The sequence below is a fragment of the Stenella coeruleoalba genome (assembly GCF_951394435.1).
Source record: "Stenella coeruleoalba genome assembly, chromosome: 1".
Classification (NCBI taxonomy): Eukaryota; Metazoa; Chordata; class Mammalia; order Artiodactyla; family Delphinidae; genus Stenella; species Stenella coeruleoalba.
This window is the reverse complement of record NC_137169.1, coordinates 89,507,605-89,533,890: the sequence shown is the minus strand read 5'-3', so window position 1 is coordinate 89,533,890 and position 26,286 is coordinate 89,507,605. Positions and strand designations below refer to the sequence as shown.

At 36.6% G+C, this 26,286-nt stretch overlaps 1 protein-coding gene and 1 long non-coding RNA gene across 4 annotated transcripts in view; one reads left to right on the top strand and one right to left on the bottom strand.

Annotated features, from left to right (window-relative positions):
* LOC307190178 overlaps positions 1-26,286 on the bottom strand; it is a 232,683-nt gene that overhangs the window by 78,588 nt on the left and 127,809 nt on the right. The gene's annotated exons all lie outside the window — the stretch shown is intronic.
* Positions 1-26,286, top strand: part of OLFM3 (olfactomedin 3) — a gene marked incomplete at both ends in the record, with an annotated part of 194,170 nt that overhangs the window by 116,810 nt on the left and 51,074 nt on the right. For 2 of the 3 annotated variants that reach the window (XM_079929189.1, XM_079929188.1), the window contains one exon: positions 24,783-24,911. The exons of the other annotated variant lie outside the window; for it this stretch is intronic. In XM_079929189.1, the coding sequence (XP_079785315.1) occupies positions 24,783-24,911 (129 nt within the window). Of the gene's footprint in view, positions 1-24,782; positions 24,912-26,286 lie in introns of those variants that run through there. 3 annotated transcript variants of the gene reach the window in all.

Genomic DNA, 26,286 nt, shown 5'->3' with positions numbered 1-26,286 from the left:
TAAAAATATATTGAAAAGAATTCCAACTTTTTCCCAATTTATAGAATTAGAGGATTACAAAGGTATGGTGAGTATCCCTGCTCTCAGGACAGCCGACACATACTGATCAATGTAGGTAAGAGGAAGAAATGAAAAACTAAAGATTGAAGACGGCATATTATATTTCAAAAGTCAAGATACTTTCTCTTTGCTAGATCATGAATTTGGAGACAACTTATTTTAATAAATAAATGTAAATTATTCAGGAATAATAAAAATAATATTTAATATTACAGGTGTTTAACTTGTCTGCCAAAATTAAAATGCTGAACAAGTATTTTATCATTTAACCCAGTCACTCTCTGAGTACCATTATTTTCTCCATTCTCCATTAAAGAAAACTGAAAAAGATCTACTAGTAACTTAACTAAGATAGTAAATGGTGAAAACAGAATTTTAGCCAAGGATATCTGGTTACAAAGATCCTGCATTCAACTATTCTTTAATACTAGGAAAGAAAAATACATTAGGAATCAGAAGAATTAATTTTAATATGAAGATCTTGTACATACTTGTCATAACCATGGAAAAGTTGCAACCCTCCTAAAATACTTTTTTTCTTTAAAGTGGGGTCCTACTCTGAGTTAGTTTGAGGCTAGAATGAGAGGACTTTGAAACCTGCAAGAGAAAATATTAGGTACTAGCACATTATTTTTTTTTTAACCAAGGGACCCCATGTGGTTATGTAGAACTTCTCCTGGTTTCTTTCTGGGCTAGTCTGAGATGTATCTATTTTTTAAAGTATAACAGACTTGGAAATTATTTTGATTTGCATCTGTGCACATGTACACTGTGTGTGTGTGTACACAGTTACCTATAGAAATTAATTCTTTTGAACATTTAAATAGATAAAAAGCTAGGAAAGTTTCCAATTTGATATTCATCATTAAAATATCCTGTTGTGGTAATGGACAAAACTTACACAAATGATTTATATGATTATAATATTTGTATTTTTTGTTATTTTTAATATATAAGCTTGTATTTTTATTAGCCTATCATTTTACAAGCCTGAACTTGATATATCAAAGACAATTTTCCCCACAGAAAATAAATTGTGATGTATAAAACAGCAGAAATTCAATGTTAAGTCACTTCAGGGATTTTCTTGAGGCTAATACTTCCACCTCTGGCCCTCATAAACAAATACACATTCGCAGAAGAGCAACTGAAGGGGAGCTTGCAGAAAATGCAAGAGGACACCAGACACTCTTCTTCTCCTCATATTTGTGTTATCACACTCGTATTATTCAGTCCTACTTTAAATTTATTCATACTGAAAGAATTCTATTTTACTGATATTCTGATAGACTTAACCTTGTTTTGGTTTGTGAAAATCTACAAACTTTCCAGTATTCACTGAAGCATAGTTTTCAGCTAGCAGCTTTTGAGTGTCCCATGACCACGTAACCCATACACTCATTCAGCTGTAGCACCTATAGCTCTGTGGTAATTAAAATTAGCCTTTCTGGGAAAAAAAATGATTCTGAAAATCACTGTTTTCCATATTTTCTGAAATTTATTTTTCACAATGTACTCATTAAGATATAGAGTGAGAGATAATTAACAATAGAGTTGATACAAAAGCAAAAATGATATAACAGGCTTTTGAATTTTAAAAGTTACCAAAATGTTAATCATAATTACAAAAATAAATAAGATATAACATTTATCTTATTACAAAACAATAAGATATAATAGTTTTTATCCCTAGTCTATGCTGCCTAGCTTCTTGGTGCCCAGTTGAGATTTCATTAGGAATAATTATCATTCATCATCATTTAACTTGGAAAGTCTAACTTCTAAGGAAAGTGAGATTAAACTAGAACAAGTGAGATCTTTCCAGGGAAGAGAGATAAATAGCTAGTGTCTGCAGACACTATTTTTAAAAGGTGAAAATCTATAATTTTCATTTTTAAAAACAAGTCTACTCTAAGGAAAAGTATCGCACTTACTTCAAGCAGACATCTACTTATTATAGCTGAATGAACTACAGGGTAAGAAATTTGGTTGAAAAACCTCAAATTTCAGAATCACTCAAAACTATTTATCAAAAGAATATTCCCACATATAATTTAACTTCATCTGACTTTCCCCTTGAATCCCTTCTTCTGCAAAAAGGACTTGACATTGTTGTTTACATTCTGATCTCCCACTTGCTCCTCAATCTGCACACTTCAGATGACTGGCTCTACTAATCCACTGAAGGCAGTCAAACTAGTGAGTGGCATCTACACTGTATGATGGGATAACCATTTTTCTACTCCATTTCCCTGCAACATGTGACACTGTTGATCCAACAGGTGACTCTCTCCGTGGCACACAGGACAAAACTCTCTCCTATTCCTCTTTTAACCTTTCACAACATTGCTTCTTTTGACATTGACACCCTATTTTCTTTGCTTATCTCTAAAGATATGCTATCTCAGAGTTCTGTCCATAATCTTCTTTTTTGTTTTCATTCTGTATGTTCTGTCTTGGTAGTATTCATCCATTCCTGTGAGTGACAGTGATCAAATCTGAATCTCCTGATCCAACAAATTCCCAAATCTCCCATTCATATTTCTGCTTAGAAAACATTTCCACTTGGATGTCCCACTGGTATTTTATTCATAATTGGCACGTTCCAAGCTGCATGCATTTCCCTCTGTCCAAACCTATGCCTCATCTTCATTTCCCTCTCTCCAGTAAGGTGTTCCACCTAACTCTTTTCTCCACTCCAATCAGCCCTAAATAACTTTTTTTTTTAACATCTTTATTGGAGTATAATTGCTTTACAATGGTGTGTTACTTTCTGCTTTATAACAAAGTGAATCAGTTATACATATACATATGCCCCCACATCTCTTCCCTCTTGTGTCTCCCTCCCTCCCACCCTCCTTATCCCACCCCTCTAGGTGGTCACAAACCACCTAGCTGATCTCCCTGTGCCATGCGGCTGCTTCCCACTAGCTATCCACCCTACGTTTGGTAGTGTATACATGTACATGCCACTCTCTCACTTCGTCACAGCTTACCCTTCCCCCTCCCCATATCCTCAGGTCCATGCTCTAGTAGGTCTGTGTCTTTATTCTCATCCTACCCCGAGGTACTTCATGACCTTTTTTTTTTTTTTTTAGATTCCATATATATGTGTTAGCATACGGTATTTGTTTTTCTCCTTCTGACTTACTTCACTCTGTATGACAGACTCCAGGTCCATCCACCTCACTACTAATAACTCAATTTCGTTTCTTTCTAAATAACTTTTTTTTTTTGCGGTACATGGGCCTCTCACTGTTGTGGCCTCTCCTGTTGCGGAGCACAGGCTCTGGACGCGCAGGCTCAGCGGCCATGGCTCACGGGCCCAGCCGCTCTGCGGCATGTGGCATGTGGGATCTTCCCGGACCGGGACGCGAACCCGTGTCCCCTGCATCGGCAGGCAGGCGGACTCTCAACAACTGGGCCACCAGGGAAGCCCCTAAATAACTTTTTAATATATCATTTCTCTTCAGTCCTTTTCAAACCTTAAAAAAAAAAAAAAAATCTTTTCCTGAACTCTTGCCATGGTCACCTAACCAGTCATCCTACCAAATCCACTCTCCATTCATTCACTAGAGTTCTCTGACTAAAACAAACTGTCAAAATCCAGAAACTATCAAAAATCAAACCAGATTAATTAAAAAAAACAGATTAGTAAGAATTTATTGAGCACAGAAGCACAGTTCATGAACTGGGAGTCTTCAAACCAACAGTGGAATGAAGCTCAGAGGCATGTCATAATAGGACAACTTAACATAGTGAAGATGCAGAGGCTGTTTATTCTTTACAAACATTGGTTATAGCACTGGAGTTTCTCCAAATGACAGGGGACTGGGTAAAAGTGGTTATCTTATGCCATTTTTGGAAGACAATTTAGGTTTTATTTGTGATTTTCAGAGGCATTTACAAAAAATGACCCAAGTTTCACTTGCATTGCAGGATAAGCTAAATTAGGTTTCCTTATGTGGTTTAACTGGTTTTATCTGCTCAGGGAATTTTCAAATCTGGTCTCCATTTTGTATTTTATTTTAACAACAACAACAAAAATACATCTAATCGTACCACTACCTTGCTACAAACCTTTGCTACCTCTCTGTTGTCAACAGTATTGATTCAGACCTCCTCAGGATGGCCTACAAGTTTTTCCATCTCTTTCAACTTCTCCCAACTCATCTCTAATCTTCACCTCTCTATAATTCAACAACACAGAGCTTCTTAACTCCTCCAAGTACCCCAGGCTCTCCTTTGTACTTCTGATTTTACTCCTGTGAAATGCTACCCAGAAAGCCACCCATTCTTTAAACACCAACTTATTCATCATCTCTCATGTGTTTCATAACTCTTCAACTCAAAGTGAGTAGCTCCCCTTTTGATCCCATAGAAATAATTCATTCTTCTATGGCAACATTTATCACATTATGTTATGCACACATTCACCTCACTTCTCTGTGTGCTACTTAAGTTCTAACACATAGCTAAAATGTATTTTTTATCATTTTAACATAAATTCTACGTTCAATGTACACATTTTGATGTACATTTAATATGTATCAATGCATATTCATGTACATTCTATTTTCAATTTATTATAATCAATTTAACATTTTAATACAACTTAGAATGATTATAAATATGCATTTGTTTTATTTTTGTTGCTCCTGAGTGACATATCTATGGAGATGTTTATTGTTAAATCAAAACGCTCCAAACTTTTCAGCTATTTTAGGTGTCTATTTTAGGATTTGTGTTATTGATAGTCTGTTTGACTATCAACTCTTGCTGCTAAATGGTGCATCCTTCTGCAGAAGATTCCAACCAAATCCATTCACTTTTCTTACATCCAATTTACTAATTGGTAAGCTAGAACACCAGCAAACTAACCTTATAGTTCTGTATACAGTTAAAGTGGATGATGACCTGAGGGCTTTCTTATGAAGGGAAGTGTTTGCACTTTATGCATAGACTATTTTTTCTCTCTATCGATCTAAACACAAATTAATGTGACTTTCTTTGTTCACTTTGAGGTGTCTAGTTAAGTGACAATAAAATAAGTAATATGGTACTAAAATATGTTCATTCACATATCAAAATAAAAGCACCAATTAACTTCCATCAGGTACTTCCATCAGGTACTATACTTTCTTGGGATTAAAATGGTGAAAAGCCCTTGAAAAGTTTGGTGGGGTAACAAACACAGAGATAAGCAATTATAAAATAATGTGACTATACCCTAACCAGGTAGTATGAGAGCCATAAAATCAAATCAAGAATCAGTTCTTCTCTTTGAGGCTACAGGAAGAAGTAGTGGATGCTTTATTAGAAATACCTGGGAAATTTTTTATATTACACATTCTAGTGCTCATTCCAACAACATTTGTGGGAAGGAACGCCCCTATCATACAAATACTTAAAAAAAAAAAAAACAACTCCCTAGGTAATTCTGAGTCTTTTTACCTCTACCCCCACTGGGAACCACTGCAAGAAAATCTCTCTCTGACCTCCCCTAAGTTTGCTGAAGGGCAGGAGTTGAGAAAACCTTCAGACAGAAAACAAACTTTGAGTTAAATTTTTATGGGTAAGAAGTCCATTAACATTCTAGAAGAAGGAAATAGTATCTAAGGACACAGAGGAACCAGAAACTTAGTAATTGGGGAGTCTTATACTGTGATGTGTGAGGACAAAGTAGAACAAGCAGTTGGAAAGCTAGGCAGGGACTACATATACTTTATGAAAAACTGGAAATCCCACACTTGTATGATGAGGCAACTGTGCTGTCTGCAGCCAAGTCAAGCAGGGATAATTTCACATTCGCTACTCTCAGTGATACCAGTGAGGGAAAATGAGGCCATTGTTGTGCACTATAGTTGAAACTCTGTGTCAGGGAAGATTGTTAGGGGCAAAGGTGAGCACAATGTTGTTGATAAATTATAGAGGAGTTTTAAAACAGTGAGCCACATTCCTGGAGCTACTGATATCTCAGAGATCTTTTAAATGTCCAGGTACAAAGACATAATATCCACATTATGTGGGAAAGGTAAAGCAATTGTTTTTTTAATTGACCAAATAAAATTTCACAATTATTCACTGACTACATGCTATTTCTTGGGAATCTTAACATTGGTAACAGCTAATATTTTTAATATTAGTATATTTTAGACACTACACTAAGCATCTTAGCTGGTCAATTATGCCATGGTAATCCTCACAATAACTTTATCATCTAAGTAGTAGTATTTATTCCTGATATAAAGATAAGGTAACTGAGGTTATCCGTAAGTTAAATAACTTCCTTAGAGTACAGAATTGCTAGGCAGCAGAACCAGAATTCACACCTAGGTCTGGCTAAATCTAGACTACAAGCTCTTTATCATTGAGTTGTATTAACATGGTGGGATAAATAATTATGGACCTCATTCTTCTTCAAGAAACAGAATACTGCCTAACATGAAAACAACCAGGTTGAGGAATAACATTCTAGTCTAGATTCTCTTTATAAGCACTGTGCGGCCTCCAGGGTGTAAAACTCCTACAGTAGCACTCTTCATGGGTATTAAGAACATTGGCACCTTTGTAATATAGAAATGGCAGTGTATCATTTTTAGGTCAGTGCTCAAGTTATGATAGCAAAAATGTCTTAGTTGTAGAAGATCACAAAGAATAAAGTTACCAGTAACTATAATCTCCAGACCTGGAGAACCAGAGGTTTGAATTTTTTTTTTCTGCCTCCTTGCTGTGTGACAGTGTTTTTAACCTCTATGGGTCTCCAATGGTTCATTATTAAAACAGGTTTAGCAATACAAACAAATCACAAAAGTCTGTTGTAAAGTATTAGTAACACAACTGCTAGTAGTAGGGGCTTGTAAATGAAAGTACTGCTTTCAAAGCATTGTCACACCATTGTCCCATGACTGCACGAAGGGCAAACCAAAAAGTCACGACTGTTCATGTAAGCAAAGAGCCAAGTGCTTGAATTTTAAAGAATGGCATTGTCCTCTAGCATCATCACCATTGTAAAGCAATTATACTCCAATAAAGATGTTAAAAAAAAAAAAAAATGTAATATACTTCCTTGGTTCCTCTCGGGCACAGCACATAGTAAAACCAAATAAATATTTTAAATCACACACATATATAAGACTTAAAATTAGCGAAGCCATATTCCAGTACTGTGCTTTGCTTATTATTTATAAAAAAATTACTTCAAATATTTGACTAAATAAATGATCATTACATGTCATTACATGTTGCATTTCAATGATTACCTAACTTGCAAAATTTTTATGTAGAATATATAAAAACATTAATATGGATAGATGAATGTTTATTTGCATAATTTACATTAAACACTATTAAATGCTCTTTAATTTCCCACTTTCTTTTATAGCTATTTTTAAAATTAACATTAACCAGATTTCAAAATGCAGATTGCATTCCTAATATACTATAACATTTAACAAAGTACTTATGATTTTATGAAGTCAAGCATTTAGATTAAGGCACTAATCACTGTAAGCTAAGAGGTGGCGTTACATATTTTTAAAATTTTATTATCTATTGATTCAACATGTAAATTACTGTAATTGAACAATGATATTGAAAGTATTTAATTTTGGTAAAATAAATAATATATAGTCAAAGAAGTTTTATTCAATTTAAGTCCAGCACAAAAATACATTTTAATGAAAATCAGTGATTCTACTGACTGAGACAAGAGTACTGAGCTTCTACTTCCAAAACAGCAATTACATTTTTAAAGTAGAAATAATTGTATCTTGTTTATATTTACCAAACATAAATAGTGTTTCCTTAAATATACTTGGCTGGTAAAACAGTTTTCTGAGAATTAGACACAATTTATTTCATCTGGCTATATTTTAAATATACAAATGAATGGTTGTTAGTGCTCTACATATTGATAGATTCCTTCTGTTGATGAAATACAATGGCTGTTTTCTCTTTCCCGTGCATTTAGAAATGCAAGCAGCTTTGTTACACATAATGACAAATCATTGGACTAGCTTTCTCTTTGAGAAAGATTCTAACCAAATACATAAACATTGAACCAACTAAAAGTATTGTGTAAATTCTTAGTGACTTTAATAAAAACCCTTCATTTTCTTTTTAAAAGCAAATCTAGTAAAGTAAATGTCTGAGTTTCATGTTTTGACCTAGTAGTCCTTGAACTTGCCAACTCTGAGTCAATGTGAGCATTACCAGCCCTGGACTGATGGCACCACAGCCAGTGTCTTCCAGGATTTGTCCAGGCTGTGATTTTATGGGGCTGTTAGATACACTGGGATAAAGTCTAATGATTTTAGAGTAGAAAGTTGTTATATGGCACAAAACATTCCTGAATGACCTGCCACTGATCTGAAAGAATTAATGAGCCTTTACCTTCTATACTAATATCCTCCCACATGTAGAATAATGTTACATACTTGGAGAACTTACCAGAATACAAAATAACATTAAAAAACATTATAAAAGAAGAACAAAAGACCTAGAAGTCTGCAGTATAAAGTGAATTCCACTTTGGGCTTGTGCTAATAAATAGATTGCTTTTGCAGATATAAAGACTGAAAAGACATAGCCTTATTGGAGAGTAAGGGTGACTTTGAAAGTAAACTCGCAGGATCAAAAATATCATTTTGTGCTCCCATGACAGAGTCTTTCTAACTTCCTCTTAAGGATTGGCCAAGGTTGTTTCAACCAGAGACACTGCTGAGAAATCAGCCTGGTCGAGAAGGCTCCATTGTGCTTAGAACTGGAATAGAAAAGACAGAATAAACAAGAAACCACACAGAAAGTTCATGGTGCAAACACCTGAGGAAAGCCAAAGTGAATTCCACATATGGAGGGGACAGAGATAATTATCAACTTTGGGGCCTGAGACAAGAAATTAAAGCCAAGGAGTAAAGATAAAACAAAAACCATATTGGATAAGACTGAGTGGAATGGGATAGAGGCCACTGACATGGGACAGAAATGTGGGAATCCTGAGAATTTGTTTTTATGGGTCAGCCTCTGTGTGTAGTGGTACTGAGGTGGCTTAAAATTCCTGAGAGGGAAAAGTGTCATCTATTCAGCCATTAGATTTTCACATTTAGGGAGGCATATTGGCACTGATGTTGAGGATGACCCCAAATGTCTGTGTTAGAAGAGGCACAGGCACTGAGTTGGGTGAGGGTTAGAGGACCCCAGCCCCACAAAACCCTTCAAACCATACTGTCCCTCCACCAGTTCTGGCTGGGGAAGTCCTGAACACCCTGCAAATAAAATGCAAAATATGCATTCCTGAAGAAAACATCATGTTTCCAAAATCATGCATTAAAAACAAGAAGGGTCGGGCTTCCCTGGTGGTGCAGTGGTTGCGAGTCCACCTGCCGATGCAGGGGACACGGGTTCGTGCCCCGGTCCGGGAAGATCCTACATGCTGCGGAGCGGCTGGGCCCGTGAGCCATGGCCACTGAGCCTGCGCGTCCGGAGCCTGTGCTCCACAACAGGAGAGGTCACAGCAGTGTGAGGCCCACATATGGCGCAAAAAAAAAAAAACAAGGGTTACACGATAATGGGTTATATCAGACCACTCAAACCTATAGAATTTGATTAGAGAACTTACAAAACAATAACTGTACTAGCATACTAACACAGTTAAAAATATATCTTAGTTTCTAATAAATAAGGAAGGACTTCAGTAAACACAGGATTTTAACTTTCAAAAAAATTTGAAGGCAACTTTATGGAAAGGGAGGTAAGGACCTATTGAGGCTGCTGAGCTATAAAGAGCAAAACGCACAATCTGGGAACACCACAGCAAGAGGGACAAAGTGAATGTCCACATCAAGTCAGGAAACATGACATTAGGTAAAGTATCATCCTGTAAAGAACCATGTAACTTCAGCTTGCTGTGTTCAGCTGTGCTGCTGTACTTTGCTTCTGTTACTTTTGGTGCAAAATGTTAATAATTTGGAAAAAACATGTATGAACCAATCTAAGTTCACATTATATTGACATCATTCCTGAATTAACAAATTGTGTATCAGCTAATCCAATATATTTGAGTTTGCTAGGAGAGTAAGGAGAAGGGGGAGAGAGTTGAATTTTAACCTAAGGTTCAAAGCAATAAAACAGAAGAGAAAAGGCAGTGGTGGCCTCTAAGCTGTTTTCCCACTGAATTTGTCTACTTCTCAATCAGGAAGATGCTTAGAGATCTAAAGCCAAATTTTAAGACTCTGAAATTCTCTCTAGATCAGCTATTTGGGAAACCCTAGCATAGTGACTTCTAAAGGTGATTCAAAAATACAATGTATCTTAAATCATCCTGTGGACTGATGAGAAAATTTTAACTCGATTCATCACTGAGATATACATTATAATAGGTGCAAAATTACCATGTTCTGTCCAACTGGACTTGACTTTAACAAACATCAGTTGTTAGAGTGGAAAATGTTTTCTTTATGTCAGTTATAATCATAATTCTTAAAGGAAAGGATAATATATTTAAATTGCAAAAAATTTCATTAATCCTACAAAAGAAAAAATGTATCATCATTTGTTATGAATAAGCTTTTTACTTCTCTGATCTAGGCTGATCAGACCAACCTGGCATGTTTCAGAGAATTTCATTCTGTTCTGAGCATAATAATATTGACCAACAGTTGATACAACACAAGGCAGAACTAGAACAGTGAATGGGATATGAGAGGCAACAAGGACTTACTCATGATAGGAAATGTCCAATATCAAAGCATCTAGTAGCATAAGATTGATTTTACCAACACTGAAAGTATCCAGGTTGAAAAATCTAGGTATCAGGGATGTTGCATCGTGCATTTCAATACTGAGCGAAATCTGGACTAGATGACCTTTAAGCCATATTCTTTGATGTTCTAAATTTTTACTCCTAACCATTTGGGAATAGTATATAGTATACTGTGACGTTGCTTCCCCATCCTCTTTGGTTATATGAATGTTTCTGAAATTTTGACTGGATATCAAAACCAGGAGTTTTTGAAAAGTGCAAATACATGTTCCATTCCAAGCCCCTTGAGCAGCATTTCTGATCAAGTGGGAAATCTGTATTTTCAATGGCAACAGGTGACTATGCTGAATCAGACATCTTTTCAAAGCATTGGGCTTCTAAGGTCAAAACAATAGACTCGGTCTGTGACCACCTAGAGGGGTGGGATAGGGAGGGTGGGAGGGAGATGCAAGAGGGAGGAGATATGGGGATATATGTATAGCTGATTCACTTATAAAGCAGAAATTAACACACCATTGTAAAGCAATTATACTCCAATAAAGATGTTAAAATAAATGGACTCAATCCCTTTATTGACTTACTAAATTTTCAAAGTTGTGTTTTAGTGACTAAAGACTGGGCACTTTTAACTCAACCACCAATTTTATTATGGGAAGGTTTATGTGTGAAAGGACAGCTAAGCAATCCTACTACTACTAATAATAATTGTAGTAATTGCTTAGAGGACTGTGCCCAGCACTTCACATGCATTGTCTAATTTTATTAGTACAAGCTTTTTTTTTTTTTTTTTGCGGTACGCGGGCCTCTCACTGTTGTGGCCTCTCCTGTTGCGGAGCACAGGCTCTGGACGTGCAGGCTCAGCGGCCATGGCTCACGGGCCTAGCCGCTCTGCGGCACGTTGGATCTTCCTGGACCGGGGCACAAACCTGTGTCCCCTGCATCGGCAGGTGGACTCTTAACCACTGCACCACCAGGGAAGCCCTAGTACAAGCTTAAGTCAACCTCTAAATACTGCTTTTGTTATTTTACTGGAGGATGTAGGGCCAAGACACTTTGATTGCTGAAATCATAGACTATCAGAAACTTAGCTATTTGAAATTAGATCGGTAAAAATGGAACAGTCCACTCTTTTTTTTTATATAAATTTATTTTATTTTTGGCTGCATTGGGTCTTCGTTGCTGCACGCGGGCTTTCTCTAATTGCAGAGAATGGGGGCTACCCTTCGTTGCGGTGCACGGACTTCTCACTGTGGTGGCTTCTCTTGTTGTGGAGCACGGGCTCTAGGCACGCGGGCTTCAGTAGTTGTGGCTCGCAGGCTCACTAGTTGTGGCTTGGGGGCTCTAGAGCACAGGTTCAGTAGTTGTGGCACATGGGCTTAGTTGCTCCACAGTATGTGGGATCTTCCTGGACCAGGGCTCGAACCTGTGTCCCCTGCATTGGCAGGCAGATTCTTAACTACTGCACCACCAGGGAAGTCCCTCAAGTCCTATTTTTAACCCTATGTCTTCCTTTGCTTGGTGAGATGCTCCATGGTTCCTCTGGTGTGCCACCTGTCTTGATGTGACAAGTTAATAGCCTAACTCTGTTGGACTACAGGTATGTCCTTGATGTTCTTTATCAGATGGGCTCATCAGTAGATATTAAAATCCTTAATTTAAAGATCAGTAAAATAAGGTTCAGAAAAGAACTTAGTCAGGATCATATAGTAAGTGACAGAACTGGGATTCCAGCCCAGGTCTATATGATTTCAAAACCCATTCTCTTAACACTATGCACACAGAGTTAGAGAATGTTAGAGCTGAAAAGGAAACTAAGGTATGCCAGACTGCTAAATTTAAATGAAAAACTAGGATTAGAATCTAGGTGTCCCTACCTCCCAACCCCCATCACATGGGTAGTTTTGTTTTCATTCAGCTGCCAATCAGCAACTTCTCAGGCTTTTCCTTTAGCTTGCACCTTTTGTGGATCCAGTATGTTCCCAGGGTTTGGGGGATACCCTGAGCCTTCACTGAGACTCTAACACTGGTAACTTCAGGCAGTACCCAGAACTCCAGATACTTCCTGATTATTCCCTCCCTGATGGATGAGAATATAACCAAATCAAACGAACACATTTCAATTTTCATAGCTGCAGAAACACAATGCATCAACCTTTCCACATAAACAGACTACTTCCCTAAAATGAGTGAATTAAGTGAAAACATCATCCTCTTCTGTTTCCACTCATCCCAATATCAGAGTACATGGGTGACCACCCATGCTAAGTCTGTAGTCAACCCTGAGTTCGTGCTACCCAAGTCCTGCCATTGTAAAGCTGCGTAAGGCAGCAACAGCCATCAAAACTCAAATATTTACAAATTATGACCACTTTTTAAATGAAACCCCTCAGATCCCACTAAAATATCCCTCACTGCCTAACAGTGGCATCCATCTTAAACCACTGATTTTTATATATGGCAACTATCCAATGTTATTCAATGCAAATATAATGGAAGGTAATCAAAATCATGCAAATGACACATGGTTTCATGCAGTGATGGAAGTGTTGAGATAACTGCCCTGATAAAATACAAGGGGATTATTAAACAGTGCCTGGCAGATTTATATCCTTTAACAATTGAAGAGAGAAATTATGGAATGGGCTCTTTAAGAGATAATGATTTGAATATCAAAGGCCCTGAAAAAATTAGGTAACTCCTTGGAGAGTTTTGCAAAAACAAATCTCTTTATGATTGTGCTGTGAAAACAGATGACAATATTTTTTAAAACTAACCTCACATACACACACACACAAAGCGTCATCTATTCTTAATTCATGCTAATATATCCTCACAATTGTAAGATAATTTATTTTGTGTTCATCTTTCTTTTCCAAGATAAAATTTTAACTATAACTTTACTTTCAAGAAATTTTAGGGCCCATTTAAACTGTATTCAATTTAAACGTCTGCTTTCTGCTAACAACCATCTCTGGATGGTGGGAACTCCTGAACCCCTTTTTTCAGTGAGAAATATGTGTGTCTGGGAATTCTCACTCTCCCTTCTCTTGCAGAGCTTGACCCTTTTTCTTTCCTTGGTTGTACCTTCTTCATCACACAGGATGTGTGTCCACACACATCAGCCCTTCACTTAGTTGGCTTCCATGGCCCCTTCTCCTCAAAGTGTGGTCTGTAGACCAGCCACTCTGACCACCTGGGAGCTTGCTCAAACTGCAGAATCTCAGGCCCTGCCCTCAACTTCTGAAGAAAAATTTACATTTTAACAAGACCCCCCAGTGATTCATATGCACCTTAATGTTTAGCACTGTTCTCGATGATTCCCCAGCACTTTTTCTGCAATACTGTGTTTCGTGAAATCTAGAGTTTATTCTTGTCAGCCTCCACATCTAATAATTCACAAAATTCTATGTAAATTGTCTAGCCCATGTGTTATCCTTCCTCTGTACATCTCAGTTCTTACCGGAGCATCCAAACAGCCCCCTAACTGCTCTCCCAGCTGTCAATCTCCTCCTTACCCCTCTCCCCAGTATTTATTGCACCTTTTCTGAGTAATCGTCCCCCAAATAACAAACAAGTTAGCTATCACTCTCCTTCCTGCAACTCTTGAAAGACTAGTTTTAGTAAGATCTAATCTCCTGGGAGAGCCGCAAGCACCAGCTGGTGGTCCCTGCTACCTCTCCAATCCTATCTCCTCCCTCCCCCCACCCCACCAGGCGCTTTTCACTGGCCCTAGTCCAAGCTACTTAGAGCTCCGTAAAGAACATGTGATCTCTGACACCTTGGTGGTACATTTTCACATGCTGTTCCTGGGGTAGAATGGCCTTTCCTTCCTGATCTACTTAGGAAATTCTACTGAATCCACCTAAACCCACAGTCTCCTGAAGCTTTTTCTATCCCACCCAAACTGAATTCATTACTAACCTGTTTATGTCCTTCTACATTTTGTACAAATTACATAGCACATTATATTGAAATTATTTTATATGTGTTTTTCTCTCTTGTTTCTGAGATCCTAAATGAGTGAATTTTATTAATCTTTGATCTCTAGCATTTAGTGTTTAGCATATAAAGGATGATCAATAAATCGCTATTGAATGCATAAGTAATTCACCATGAAACACACGTTGCTCCTCAAATAATTCTAAATGCAATTTTTATAGAAAAATACTAACTTATACATGTAGTTTGATATTAATAAGTATATTATTGAAAGGAAAACTATTTAAGAAAGGACACATTTTTTATCATGGGCATGTTTCTGAATCACTCTTAGAAGAAAAATGAGGTGCACATGAATGATGCATTACCATTACTGAACAGTAGTTATGAGCAGTCTCCAGTTTTAAGCTCAATAACCTCTTGAAAACCTTACGACCACAGTAAGAGGTAAAACATAGCCTAAGCATGCATGCTTGAATGTTTAGAAAAGGGAACTTTTGTTTATTTTGTTTTGTTTTAAATAGTGTTGAATGAGTAGAAAGGTAAAACTTCCAAATTTGAAGTGTAAAATACTAGAATTATTTGTGCTTAAATTGTAGCCATACAGCCTAGGCTGCTAAAAATTGGGAACACATCAGAATCACCTGGGGAGCCCTTGCAACCATACTAGTATCCTACTTCAGTGCAGGACACTTAGGTGAAAGTGAAAGAGAAAAAGAAAGGAAGGAGAATAAAGGGAGGGAGAGGGAGAGAGAAGAAGGAAAGGAGGGTGGAAGATAAAAAGGAAAGAAGGTAGAGAGAGAAGGGAGAAGGAAAAGTAGGGAGGGAGGGAGGGAGGGAGGGGAAGGGAAGGAGAGAGAGAGAGAACGCACCGCAAAGACAATCTACTTTCAATAATGGCAAATATTCCAGCACTCCTCATGCTATACCCTATCTGCATACATTTTACCAGACACTTGACAAGAAGCATCTATACTAGAATTAAATTTTCAGCCATATGCTTTATGACTCATATTATATGTAAATATTAGAATTCAAACTACCCCCGTTGACATGTGTATGTAATTTTAAGTACAATTTTCTTGATAATGCAAGGTCCCTCAAGAGCTTTGATATTTCTATTTACCTCTCTTCCTTCTCAAGGAAAATGCTGTTTTCACAATAATGTTCATTTTTTCTATTCTCTTTGTTCACTCAATAGCCCTATATTATTATGATTTAAGTAAATATCATGATTTTATTTTATTAATTGGAAGAGAGGTAAAAATGTACTAGGACAAATGATGCATATTGACAAAGGAAGGGCTGAAGAATATAATTCTCTACTCTTTGAAGCATTGCACAAAATTCCTTATGACTTAAATTTTATTTTATTTTTGGGTCCATAGTAAACTACACTTCCATTTCCCTGAGTTAAAAATTAAGAGAATTAAGAGCTAAACTTTTAAAACCAGCTCAAGCACTACCTTTTTCCTGACCATTTCACCAGAAGATACCAATCTCCTTTTCTTTTAATCCTCCACTATATCTCTGTAAGACTGGAACTATTCAGTTCATATGTACATATTTGTTTATAGTCTGTTACATTCTCAGATTGATAAATTACCCAAAATATGAGGCTGTACCACATTAATCTTGCATTTTTCAGTATTGTACTCTTCCTGGCCCAAAGAATGTACTTAATAAATGTTTAACAGATCGATGCCTTTAAAAGTCAATGAGAGAATAATGACATACTTCTGCTTATGTTTTTCTAACAGAAAATAATACATAATTAAGCTGGGAAATGAGAGAACAAAAAATATTAGGAAGCAGAAAAAAATCATCTATTTAACTTCAATAACAAGAGATAACCTTTGTCAACAGTTTTCTTTTACTTATCCATGTCAAGTTCATATATATGTCGTTGGGCCCCTTTCAGATGAGTATTCACAAAGCGAGCTGTTTGTAAGTCAAGTTACTTCTGTCCTCCTAAAACTGTTTTTATAAGGTCAGTAGTTCTTAAATGTGTTGAAACAAAAAAGGACAAGCAAATGAGGTAATGAGCTTGTACAGTTTCATCTATGTGATGGTTATTTTAATGACCTGGCCTTAACTGTTTTTCCAACCCCTTTTTATAAAACTACATAACTCTCACGACTCTTTCAATGACGAAGCTTGCCTGACTTGTTTCAAGTCCAGATCTTTAGACATTTATGTTTAACTATGTTTGTCTGCTAGAGCTTTCTTTCAAATCACAAAACAACTTTGACTACACATACTGATGAGGGGACAATGCTGACAAATAAGTAGCTAATGCTGCTACGTACAAATTAACTCTGCAGAGCTCCTGCTGTTTATGTGAATTTGTTAAAAAGCAAGCTATAAATGTAATCTTCTTTTATACTTTGATGTTTGGGGTTATTTACTACTACCAGAATTTTGGTTCCTGCTAAACATACATTTCAACTTTCAAGAGGGAGATAAGTTTTATGAAACAACTTACAACAACCTTTCAGAAAACTGCACATTTCAAGATCCAATTTTATTCTTTCACGCTACCACTGAAACAGTCTTCTTTCTGATCACCAGGCAATTTTCCAACCTCTTTGAGATCTCTCTTTCTAAACAATTTCTTCCAGAAAAGCTTTTGGCAATAATTTAACACTTGTCTGCCCTGGTGAGTTGGGGGAATTAGAAAAACCTGAAAATAGATTCCAATGAAAATGAAGCAGGGACTGAACACTTACCTGAGTCGGTGACTCCCTGACCTGGCTCTGTCACATTCAAAGATAAACTCAATAAGTAAGACACATTACTTTTAATTTTTGTGCTCAGCTTTAAGTATTCATTTACTGAGAGCATGCAATGACTAAACTGCAATGCTTCCCCCAAATAATTCTAATTATTTAAAACAGATTAAACTTGAAATAAATAGTTGCTATAATACTGTTATTGCATGTGTTTTGTGTGTGTGTGTGTGCATAATACTTAAAAACATACTTAGAATGTGACAGTTGAGGTTCAAATATTGAACTTGCCCTTAATTAGCTGTGTGACCTAGGCTAGCTTACTTAACTTCTCAGTGCCTCAGTTCCTCATCTATAAGCTGGTTATAGTAACAATACCAACCTCATAGGGTTTGTGTGAGAATTAAATGAATTCATACAAATAAAGCTCTAAGAACAGTGCCAGGCAGACAGGCTTAAACAAGTGGCTCCTCAAGGCTGGCCTGTGGGATGGGTATGCTTTAGACCCCTTTCTAGGATACTGCTGTCAGCCAATCCCTATGAACCAAGCACACTGGAATCAAGAATATTTTACTCTTTTAAAACTCTTAAAGCTAAACCTTTACATTGGTAATTTATACAAAATTTGATGATCTTCACCTCCTTATTGCTAACAATTTCTATCTCTATTCTCTCTTCTATAAATATGGGGAAAAGATACATAAACTTCTTTTGCACTAGAGTAATGATGACAAATATTGATAGAGAACTCCTTGTTTGCCAAATCTTGTGATGAGGGCTTTATATGTAGATGTTTATTTCATCCTCACAAATTCCTAAGGAATCAGGTTCTCTTGTTATCCCCGATTCACACATAGGGAAATCGAGGCTCTGGGAGGTCACACAGCCAGCTGTCTAATAGTGTCAGAGCAGAAAGCGAGGAGGGGCTTGTGTAACTGCAAAGATCGAAGCTGAGCTCTTAAGTATGGCACTATATCATGGAAGGGACTATATAGGAAATTCAATTTAATCTCTTCATTTCCCAGCTGAACGACCCAGAACAAGGCAATGACTAAGTGATGCAAAATTTAAGTCTTTTGCCTTACAGTCTGAGGGTCTCTCTGTCACACCACTTTGCATCCTCCTTTCCTCTAGCCTAATCCTGGATTTATATTTTTTCACTTCTTCAAGTTTGAGTAGAAAGTCAGAGTTAAAAAAAAAAAACAAAAAACCATGTTTGCCCTGAATATATTCCTCCCGCACACATCCATTTTTTTCTCCTTTGAAGTAGCAACAAAAGCTGCCAACAGAGGATCCCCCGGGTTTATAGAGCATCAGTCGGCTTCTCAGATGAAGGCAAAGATGAGAAGACAGAAATCCCTCCTTTAGAGAATTTTGCTAATGTTTTTCACTCAATACATTCTTTCTTTAGTGAACACTTTTAAGACAACCCTGAAACCTCAAGGCAAGAATGGCAAAGCACTGAATTCTAGGAGCTACAGGTGGTCCCTAATTGATTGCCAGGAGCCAAATGAAAGGAAGTTGAGTGAATGGACACTCAGATCTCCATCTTCTCCAATTCATTTTATTTAAACTCATCCTTTCCATAGCCTACAGTCCCTTCCATCCTCCCCTATGTTATTGGAGGCAAACTTCATTAGCCAAAGGCAAGAGGAGAAGAGTGCTTTCATATATTTATTCAGGGTTCCAGTGATTTGAGGCTTATCAAGAGAAGTCAAAATAAGAGAGACAGTACTTCTTGGCTTAGACCAAAAGTGCCTGCATTCTAAATATCAAATTTGGAAGGAAAAAGCATTCTTAACTTTTAAGTTTACACTATCTTTTTACTCAGGTATACGTTCATCATGTACACGTAACAACACACATGCAAAATGCAACAATATTACACTGGCTCATTTTGCAACAAAGGGGGGAGGCTCTATTTTAATTTTTGCATTTAAAATGGTCTCCATTTTACAATGAGGGAAGTTCAGGAACAAAACAATAATATATTAATTTATGCATTAATTTAATACTTACTGATAACCTGCTATGTACTAGGTATTCTCCTAGGCATAGAGAATACCCCAGTGAACAAAACAGGCAATGTTCCTGCTTTCATGGAACTTTATTTCTAGTGGATAAAACAAATAACAAGATGAATAATTAAAATATATAGGATCCCAACCTGTGATAAGTTCTAAGGAGAAAAAATGTAAACCAGCAAAAGACAACATGAAATGATCAGATGAAAAGTGTAGAAATTTGAGATAGTGTGGTCAGCAAAGATCTTATGAGAAAGTGATCTTTGAATTAAAACAAAAAGGAAGTGTGAAGACATTTGAGAGACTAGAAGCCCTGAGGTGGAAAATTATCTTGCATCTCTGAAGAATCAGAGTGACTCCAGTGAAGGGAAGGGTTATAAGAAATGAGATCAGAGAAATAAGAGGAAGCCAGATCATGCAGAACCTTATGGTTCATGCTAAATATTCTCACTTTTACCAGGAGTGAAATGGGAATCTATTAAAGAGTTTTAAGAAGAGGAATAACATAATCTGACTTACAATTTAACAGAATCACTCTGTTGGGGGTTAAAAAAAGGACTGACGTGGTACAAGGTCAATTAGCAGTGGCTCTTGCAATAAACCAGATGAGAGATGATGATGACTTTGGAGCAGCATGGTGGCACTGAGAGTGGTGTAAAATGGTTGAATGCTGGGTATATTTTGAAAGTAGAGATGAAAAGACCTGATGATGAAACTGATAAGAGATGCGAAAAAAAAAGAAAAAGTTAAGGTTGAAATCTAACTTTTCAACCATGGAATTGAAATGAAGAAGACTATAGGAATGGTTGCATGTATATAATTTTTTGGTTTATTTCTTTTGTTTTGTTTTGTTTTGTTTGCTGGAGATGGGAAAGGCATATCAGAAGCTCATTTTTTTTTACATGTTCAATTTAAGATGTCTATTAACCATCCAAGTGGAGATGTCAAGTAGATAATTGGATATACAGGACTGAATTGATAGGAGAGGTCTGCGAGGAAGAAATGAATTTGGGAGTCATTAGCATATAGATGAGGAAGAATCGACAAAAGAGACTGAGAAAGATAAGTCAGAATGTAAAAGGAAAACTAGGTGGATGTGGTATCCTTGAACACAAGTGAAGAAATTATTTCAGGAAGGATAAAGTAAAAGTCTGATGAATGCTGTTCACAGGTCAGGAAAGTTGAGGACTGAGAATTGACTGCTGGATTTAGCAACATGGTATCATTGGTAGCCTTGATAAAAGTCGTATCAGTGGAGTAGAGAAATGTGAACAAAACCTTGATTAGGGAAAGAGAAATTGAAGATGGTGAGTATAGACAACTCTCAGGAAGGTATGCTGCAAAGGGACAGTGAGTGATAGGGGAAATAAATGGAGAGAAAATAGGATCAGGAAACTGCTGTCTACCTGTTTGTATTTAAAATGAGTGATATAAGTGGGTGTTTATATCCTGCTGTGAATGGCCCATTAAAGTGGGAAGATTTATTGATCTCAGTAAGAGAGGAAAGGATTAAGAGAGCTGTCATTGAGTTGATGAGATGGATGTGATCTAGGGCAGTCTACTCAAAGGTGGTCCAAGAATGGCAGAATGAGAATCAGCTAGGAGACTGTCAGAAGTGCAAATTATTTGGCCCTGTGCTAGAGCTAGTAAGTCAGACTCTCAGGGTGGGACAAAGGAAACTGGGTCTTATCAAGCTCTCCTAGTAATTCCTATGCATGATAGTCTAAAAGGCACTGATCTAGTGCAGAGTGGGGGAATCAATCTTACCTAGGAACACAAACAATTTATGTGTGGAACAGTAGAGTCATGTGGGCACAGGTGAGGTAGGTGGGTAGGTAGAGTAATGGGACCTTATGGAAGTTCTCTTGTAATTGCTTTGACTTCTCAGTGAAGGAAGAAGCAAGAACCTCAGTCCTTTTTCTCTATTTTGAGTTGGACTATTAGTTCCAGAGACCCAGAATGACTTTGTGTCACTCAGCAAAGTTGTATTATTCTCTTCATCCTCTGTGACTGAGTACGAAGTTAGCATAAACTTTAAGCCTCTTCCTCTACTTTATGCCACTCTTCCTATTTTTCCTCCTTGCTAGCAAGGGTCTACTTTGTTTTTTCAAGAGGTCACTTTGGTTCACCTATTCTTTTAGTCAAGCTAGGTTCCCCAGAAAACAACACACACACCTACCATACCGGTAGTCCCCAGACTAGCAAGTGTACTGAGTACCAAAGCAATGTTAAACTTCCGTGCTCCAGATCAAAGAAAAATAAAATTCCAATGACAGCACATGCCAATATTACATAAGATTACCTATAAGTCTTTGTTGGTCATTAATTATTTGCTTACTGATTATTTACTATATAGGTTTATCATGAAATCACTCTGGGTAATAAAAAGTCTACCATAAAATATCTAATGAATAAATATATTAATCAATAACTTCCTCTCCCACACTTCTCACATCTATTCAATCACTATCGATTTCACCCCAATTCTTTACGGCATCCATCCTTTTGAGCTCCACTAACAGTTTCTTTTTCTAGGCCCTCGTCATCTCTTGCCTAAACTATGAGAATATGCTCTTAAGTTATGTTCCTGTCTCTGATATGCTTTGCTGTTCCTACAACCCCCATCAGCCTATCCTGCATCATGAAAATGCCAATGTAATAATTTCAGACATAAAACTAATGACTTCACAGTCTTGCTTAAAATTCTTGAATTGCATCCAAGATAATATCCAAACATCTTTGGCTGACCGTGAAGCCCTGGGAGTTGGTAACTGCTAGTATTTCCAGCCTTGTCTCTTGCTACTTTACTCCATCAACATTCACACCATGCTTGTGGGACTTCTGTAACCACTGGGTTTCTTGCCCTGAACACAGGTTGCTACATCCACATAGAAAAATCAGCTTCCCCATCTGCAAACAAGAACCCAACTTATAAAATGGAAATTAAAAGCAATTTACTAGATTATGAGAGCAATGCAAACTATTTAACCTTTTACAAATCATAGCTATTTTATTTCCCATAACTAACAATCATTATAATGTAAGCTTTTCTATTTCAATGTGTGCCATTTAAATGTTTTTTTTTTAAACCACACATTATAGCTTTTACATTGTTCATAAACATCATCAAATCATAAACTTTCACTGTTGTTCTCTTTCAGTTCTTCAGTGCAGGTATTTGCATCTCTGGGAAATTGCAAGAAGCTTTCCATTTATACTGTATTTTTCTTTATTTCTTCATTTCTTTTTAATTTGCAAATAAGAGTACTGGTTTCCCCTGACATTCATGTTATATTCTTCTAAAGAAGCTATTATTTTGTTGATTGATAGCTCATTAATAAGTATAATTACCATCTGCCATGTGGCATCTTAAATTATCCAGTAATTACATTTATATTAGTTTTCAATTTTGGAAGCTAAGCTCTTAAAAGAGACTCTTCTCCTTTATTCAAGTCAGGTAGAGTTCCTGGTAATTTTTCAAACAACTAGATTTGTATGTCCACTTTACTTTTTGTTACTGTCACATTGTAATAATAATGTAAAATTTAACAGTCCTTTCTATGAATGCTGTTATTTAATACTAAGTTTAATATATAAACTATGGTGCTTTTATGTTAAATTTTGCATATGATACGATTTTTGAAAAAGACAAAAATACCTAATATTTGGTTTTCTGGGCACTGTGGTTAAAAAATAAGGGTCAGCTGAAATCATCTGGATGTATTCTGAAAGAAAAAATGTAGCCTGGATTTCAAGGTAATATATGCAAGGAAGATTTGAAGAGTCTCAGTATTCACCCCAGTTTAAAGCTGTTTTGAAGAATAAAGGCACACACACCTTTATAAATATATATGTCTTTCAATTTTATTAAAGATATTCTCTTTATTTCTCCTGCCAAAACTGTTTAAGGAAAATGCATATCTTTCCAGATACAAACAATTCCAGAATTCTCCTAAGGAATCAAAACAGTATTTTTTTCCTTTTCATATGATTCTTTTTCACTTAATTTTCATTCACCCACATTTCCCTTCATGTCTTCTCTCTGTATTTTTATTTTAAACCACATATATTATATAAGACAAGAGCCTCTGATTTATTCCATTTGGGACCTGAGATTTGGATGTGGACAATTTTGCAGTATTTGTAAAAAGAATATAATAAAATTACCCATAAGCCGCAAATTCAATATATACATTTGCCGTCAGAATTCTAATAAACAGATCATTGAATTTCACAGCTGGAAGGAGCCTTGGAGAGCAGGGAGTCCACCCCCCACATATCGCAGGAAAAAAAAAAAAGTGAAGCCAAGGAATTTTAATTCACTGGCCAGTCACTCAACTAACTGCAAGAGAACAAGGAGCTAGACCTCAGACTCCCTGGGGAGTCACAGAAGCCAAGTCTTGTGCTTTTTTAATGTCACATGTTCTCTCATGACATAGACTTGCGGTACTGGTCTGTCATTCTTCACAAGGTGAAAATAGAGTTAACTGAGTTTGCTGTGTGCCTGAGAAACTGCTAAGCATCCATTCGTGAAAGCAAAACTGGGAACCTATGAAATTTCTTTATCAGGAGCTTTTCTCCAAGGCTGCCTTTTCTGTCTGTTCACATGTAAGGTGCCTAGGGCAATGTCCTCCACAGGCAGTAGCTATTAATCTCTGACAATTTTTTTTAAGAGGCAACAGTGCTAATTTTAGGTTACTATATAAAAAATAATTTCTTACTCAATTATCTAATCATCTTGGATATTCTCTTCAGACTTTGCTTTCATGTTTTGTCTAAAAGCACTTTTTCCATGCTCAGAGAAATCTGTGGATATTAAATTTGGTGTTTGAAATGCGCGCTTTGACAGACCTCAATTTAAGGGTGCTATGTATTTTTATGAAGGATAAAGAGCAGCTGATTATACTGACAGAAATCCCAGAGGCAGCGAACTCTGTTGATGGTAACTGACTATATAGTGGAGCAGGAAAAGCTCTAATTTCCTCCTTCCTTCAACCTCTGCTCTAACAATTACCAGTGAAGCCCTATCAAGAATATTTTGTTTGATGATCCAGCAAAGTATCTGGTAAAGGAGGAAAAGGGAAGAGCAGGGAACTTCCTGTGAGGGTGAGGGAAAGAGGTTCTGTGAGCTTTCCCTGCATGATTAGAGCTTGGGAAGTTGATCTCTTTTCATGCTGTAGATGTGGCGTGCTGCAGTCACGCCTCCCGCTGCCAGCCCAGAACCAGGATCTTAATCAGTCACTATGAAAACTCATTAGCTCCACAGCAATGAGTCTTCCACTGCTGAAGCTTGGCGCTGTGCTTAGCACCATGGCAATGATATCAAACTGGATGTCCCAAACTCTCCCATCCTTGGTAGGACTGAACACCACGAGGCTATCAACGCCAGATACCTTAGTAAGTCACTCCGGTGGGTTTGGCCGTCTTGGGAAGTAAGTGCATTAAACCAGTGGGCTTTATTTTGTAAACTGCAAAGGCTGAGATTTTGCTTCTCTATTTACAGGTCTTCTTCAACAATACAATATTTATGTGGTAACTTTAGTCATGGATGTTCCTTTAGGAACACTTTAAAGTTACATCAAAGAATAAACGAACTGCCTGAGAAATTAGCTGTGAAAGGAAATACTAGATTCATCAAATTCTTAATGAAAAGCTTTAATTTATATTGTTCTGAGGTTTTGAAGAATTCTTTCTTTTAAAATATGTTTTGTTTCTTATTATTTTACTTCTTTTAACATCTGTAAAATCCCCATAATTTTTCCTACAGAATATGCTATAGGGTATATTCTAGCTAATCTAGTTTTACTATAGCAGGTTCTTCTTTGGAATTCAATTCCTGTGACTGAAATGCATTCAGTCAGAGAAACCAACCTCTTTTAAACATAAATGAATAATAAAAAAAAAAAAACTCAGCAATTTAAAGCATGACCAAAAAATCCTTTAAGAGAGCTAAGAATCACGAACAGAAAACTTACTTGATAAAATCATCTCCCTGTACTGTTTAATTTTTTCATAAACTCTTCTCCTGTCACAAGTCTAACTCTGTAGTCTTCATTCATCTACGATTAGTGGCTTTTTAACCCTTCCCACATTATAACAAATGTCTTTTCTCATGGTTTATTTGGCAATACTCTAAAATATTTCAAATAAAAATGAAAACTATTGGTTCTTCAAATAGAAGCTTACAAATTCAAATAGAAGGAATAACCTGGAAAAACAATTTCCCTGTTAGCAAATAATAAGTACAGAAACAATTAGTATTCAGAGCCCTTTACCTTTTTATGTTTATCTGTTTTTTACCATTGGACTGCTCCCACAGATCAGAAAAAGTCAGATACTTAAAAGAAAAAAAAAAAGCAACTCTCCATTTTGAAGATATGTTTGCAGTTACTAATAATAATTACTCTATCAATCAACGTGTAATTAACTGAGTAGAGCCAGATCAAATTAATTACATAATTTGCCAGATTAACCTGGTGCTCAGGGCAACAGCCGAGCACATGTGAGGCACACTTTGACCTGCTTTTATATTTTTACCTCCCTTGAACCACTTATGGTACCTCAGTGCCTCCATTATTGAGATTCCCCTCCTTCCCTGTTTGATGTGTGTGGCAGGAGGGTGTAAAAGACATTTGTAGTTATAAAGAAACCATGACATGGCATCAATAAGCAATCACAAAACAAAGAAATTTACATTATTTAATATTTACTGAGCCAAATTTCCTCAATGTTCAAGTACCTGGTGATTTTTAACAACTTAGTTGTTGAATTA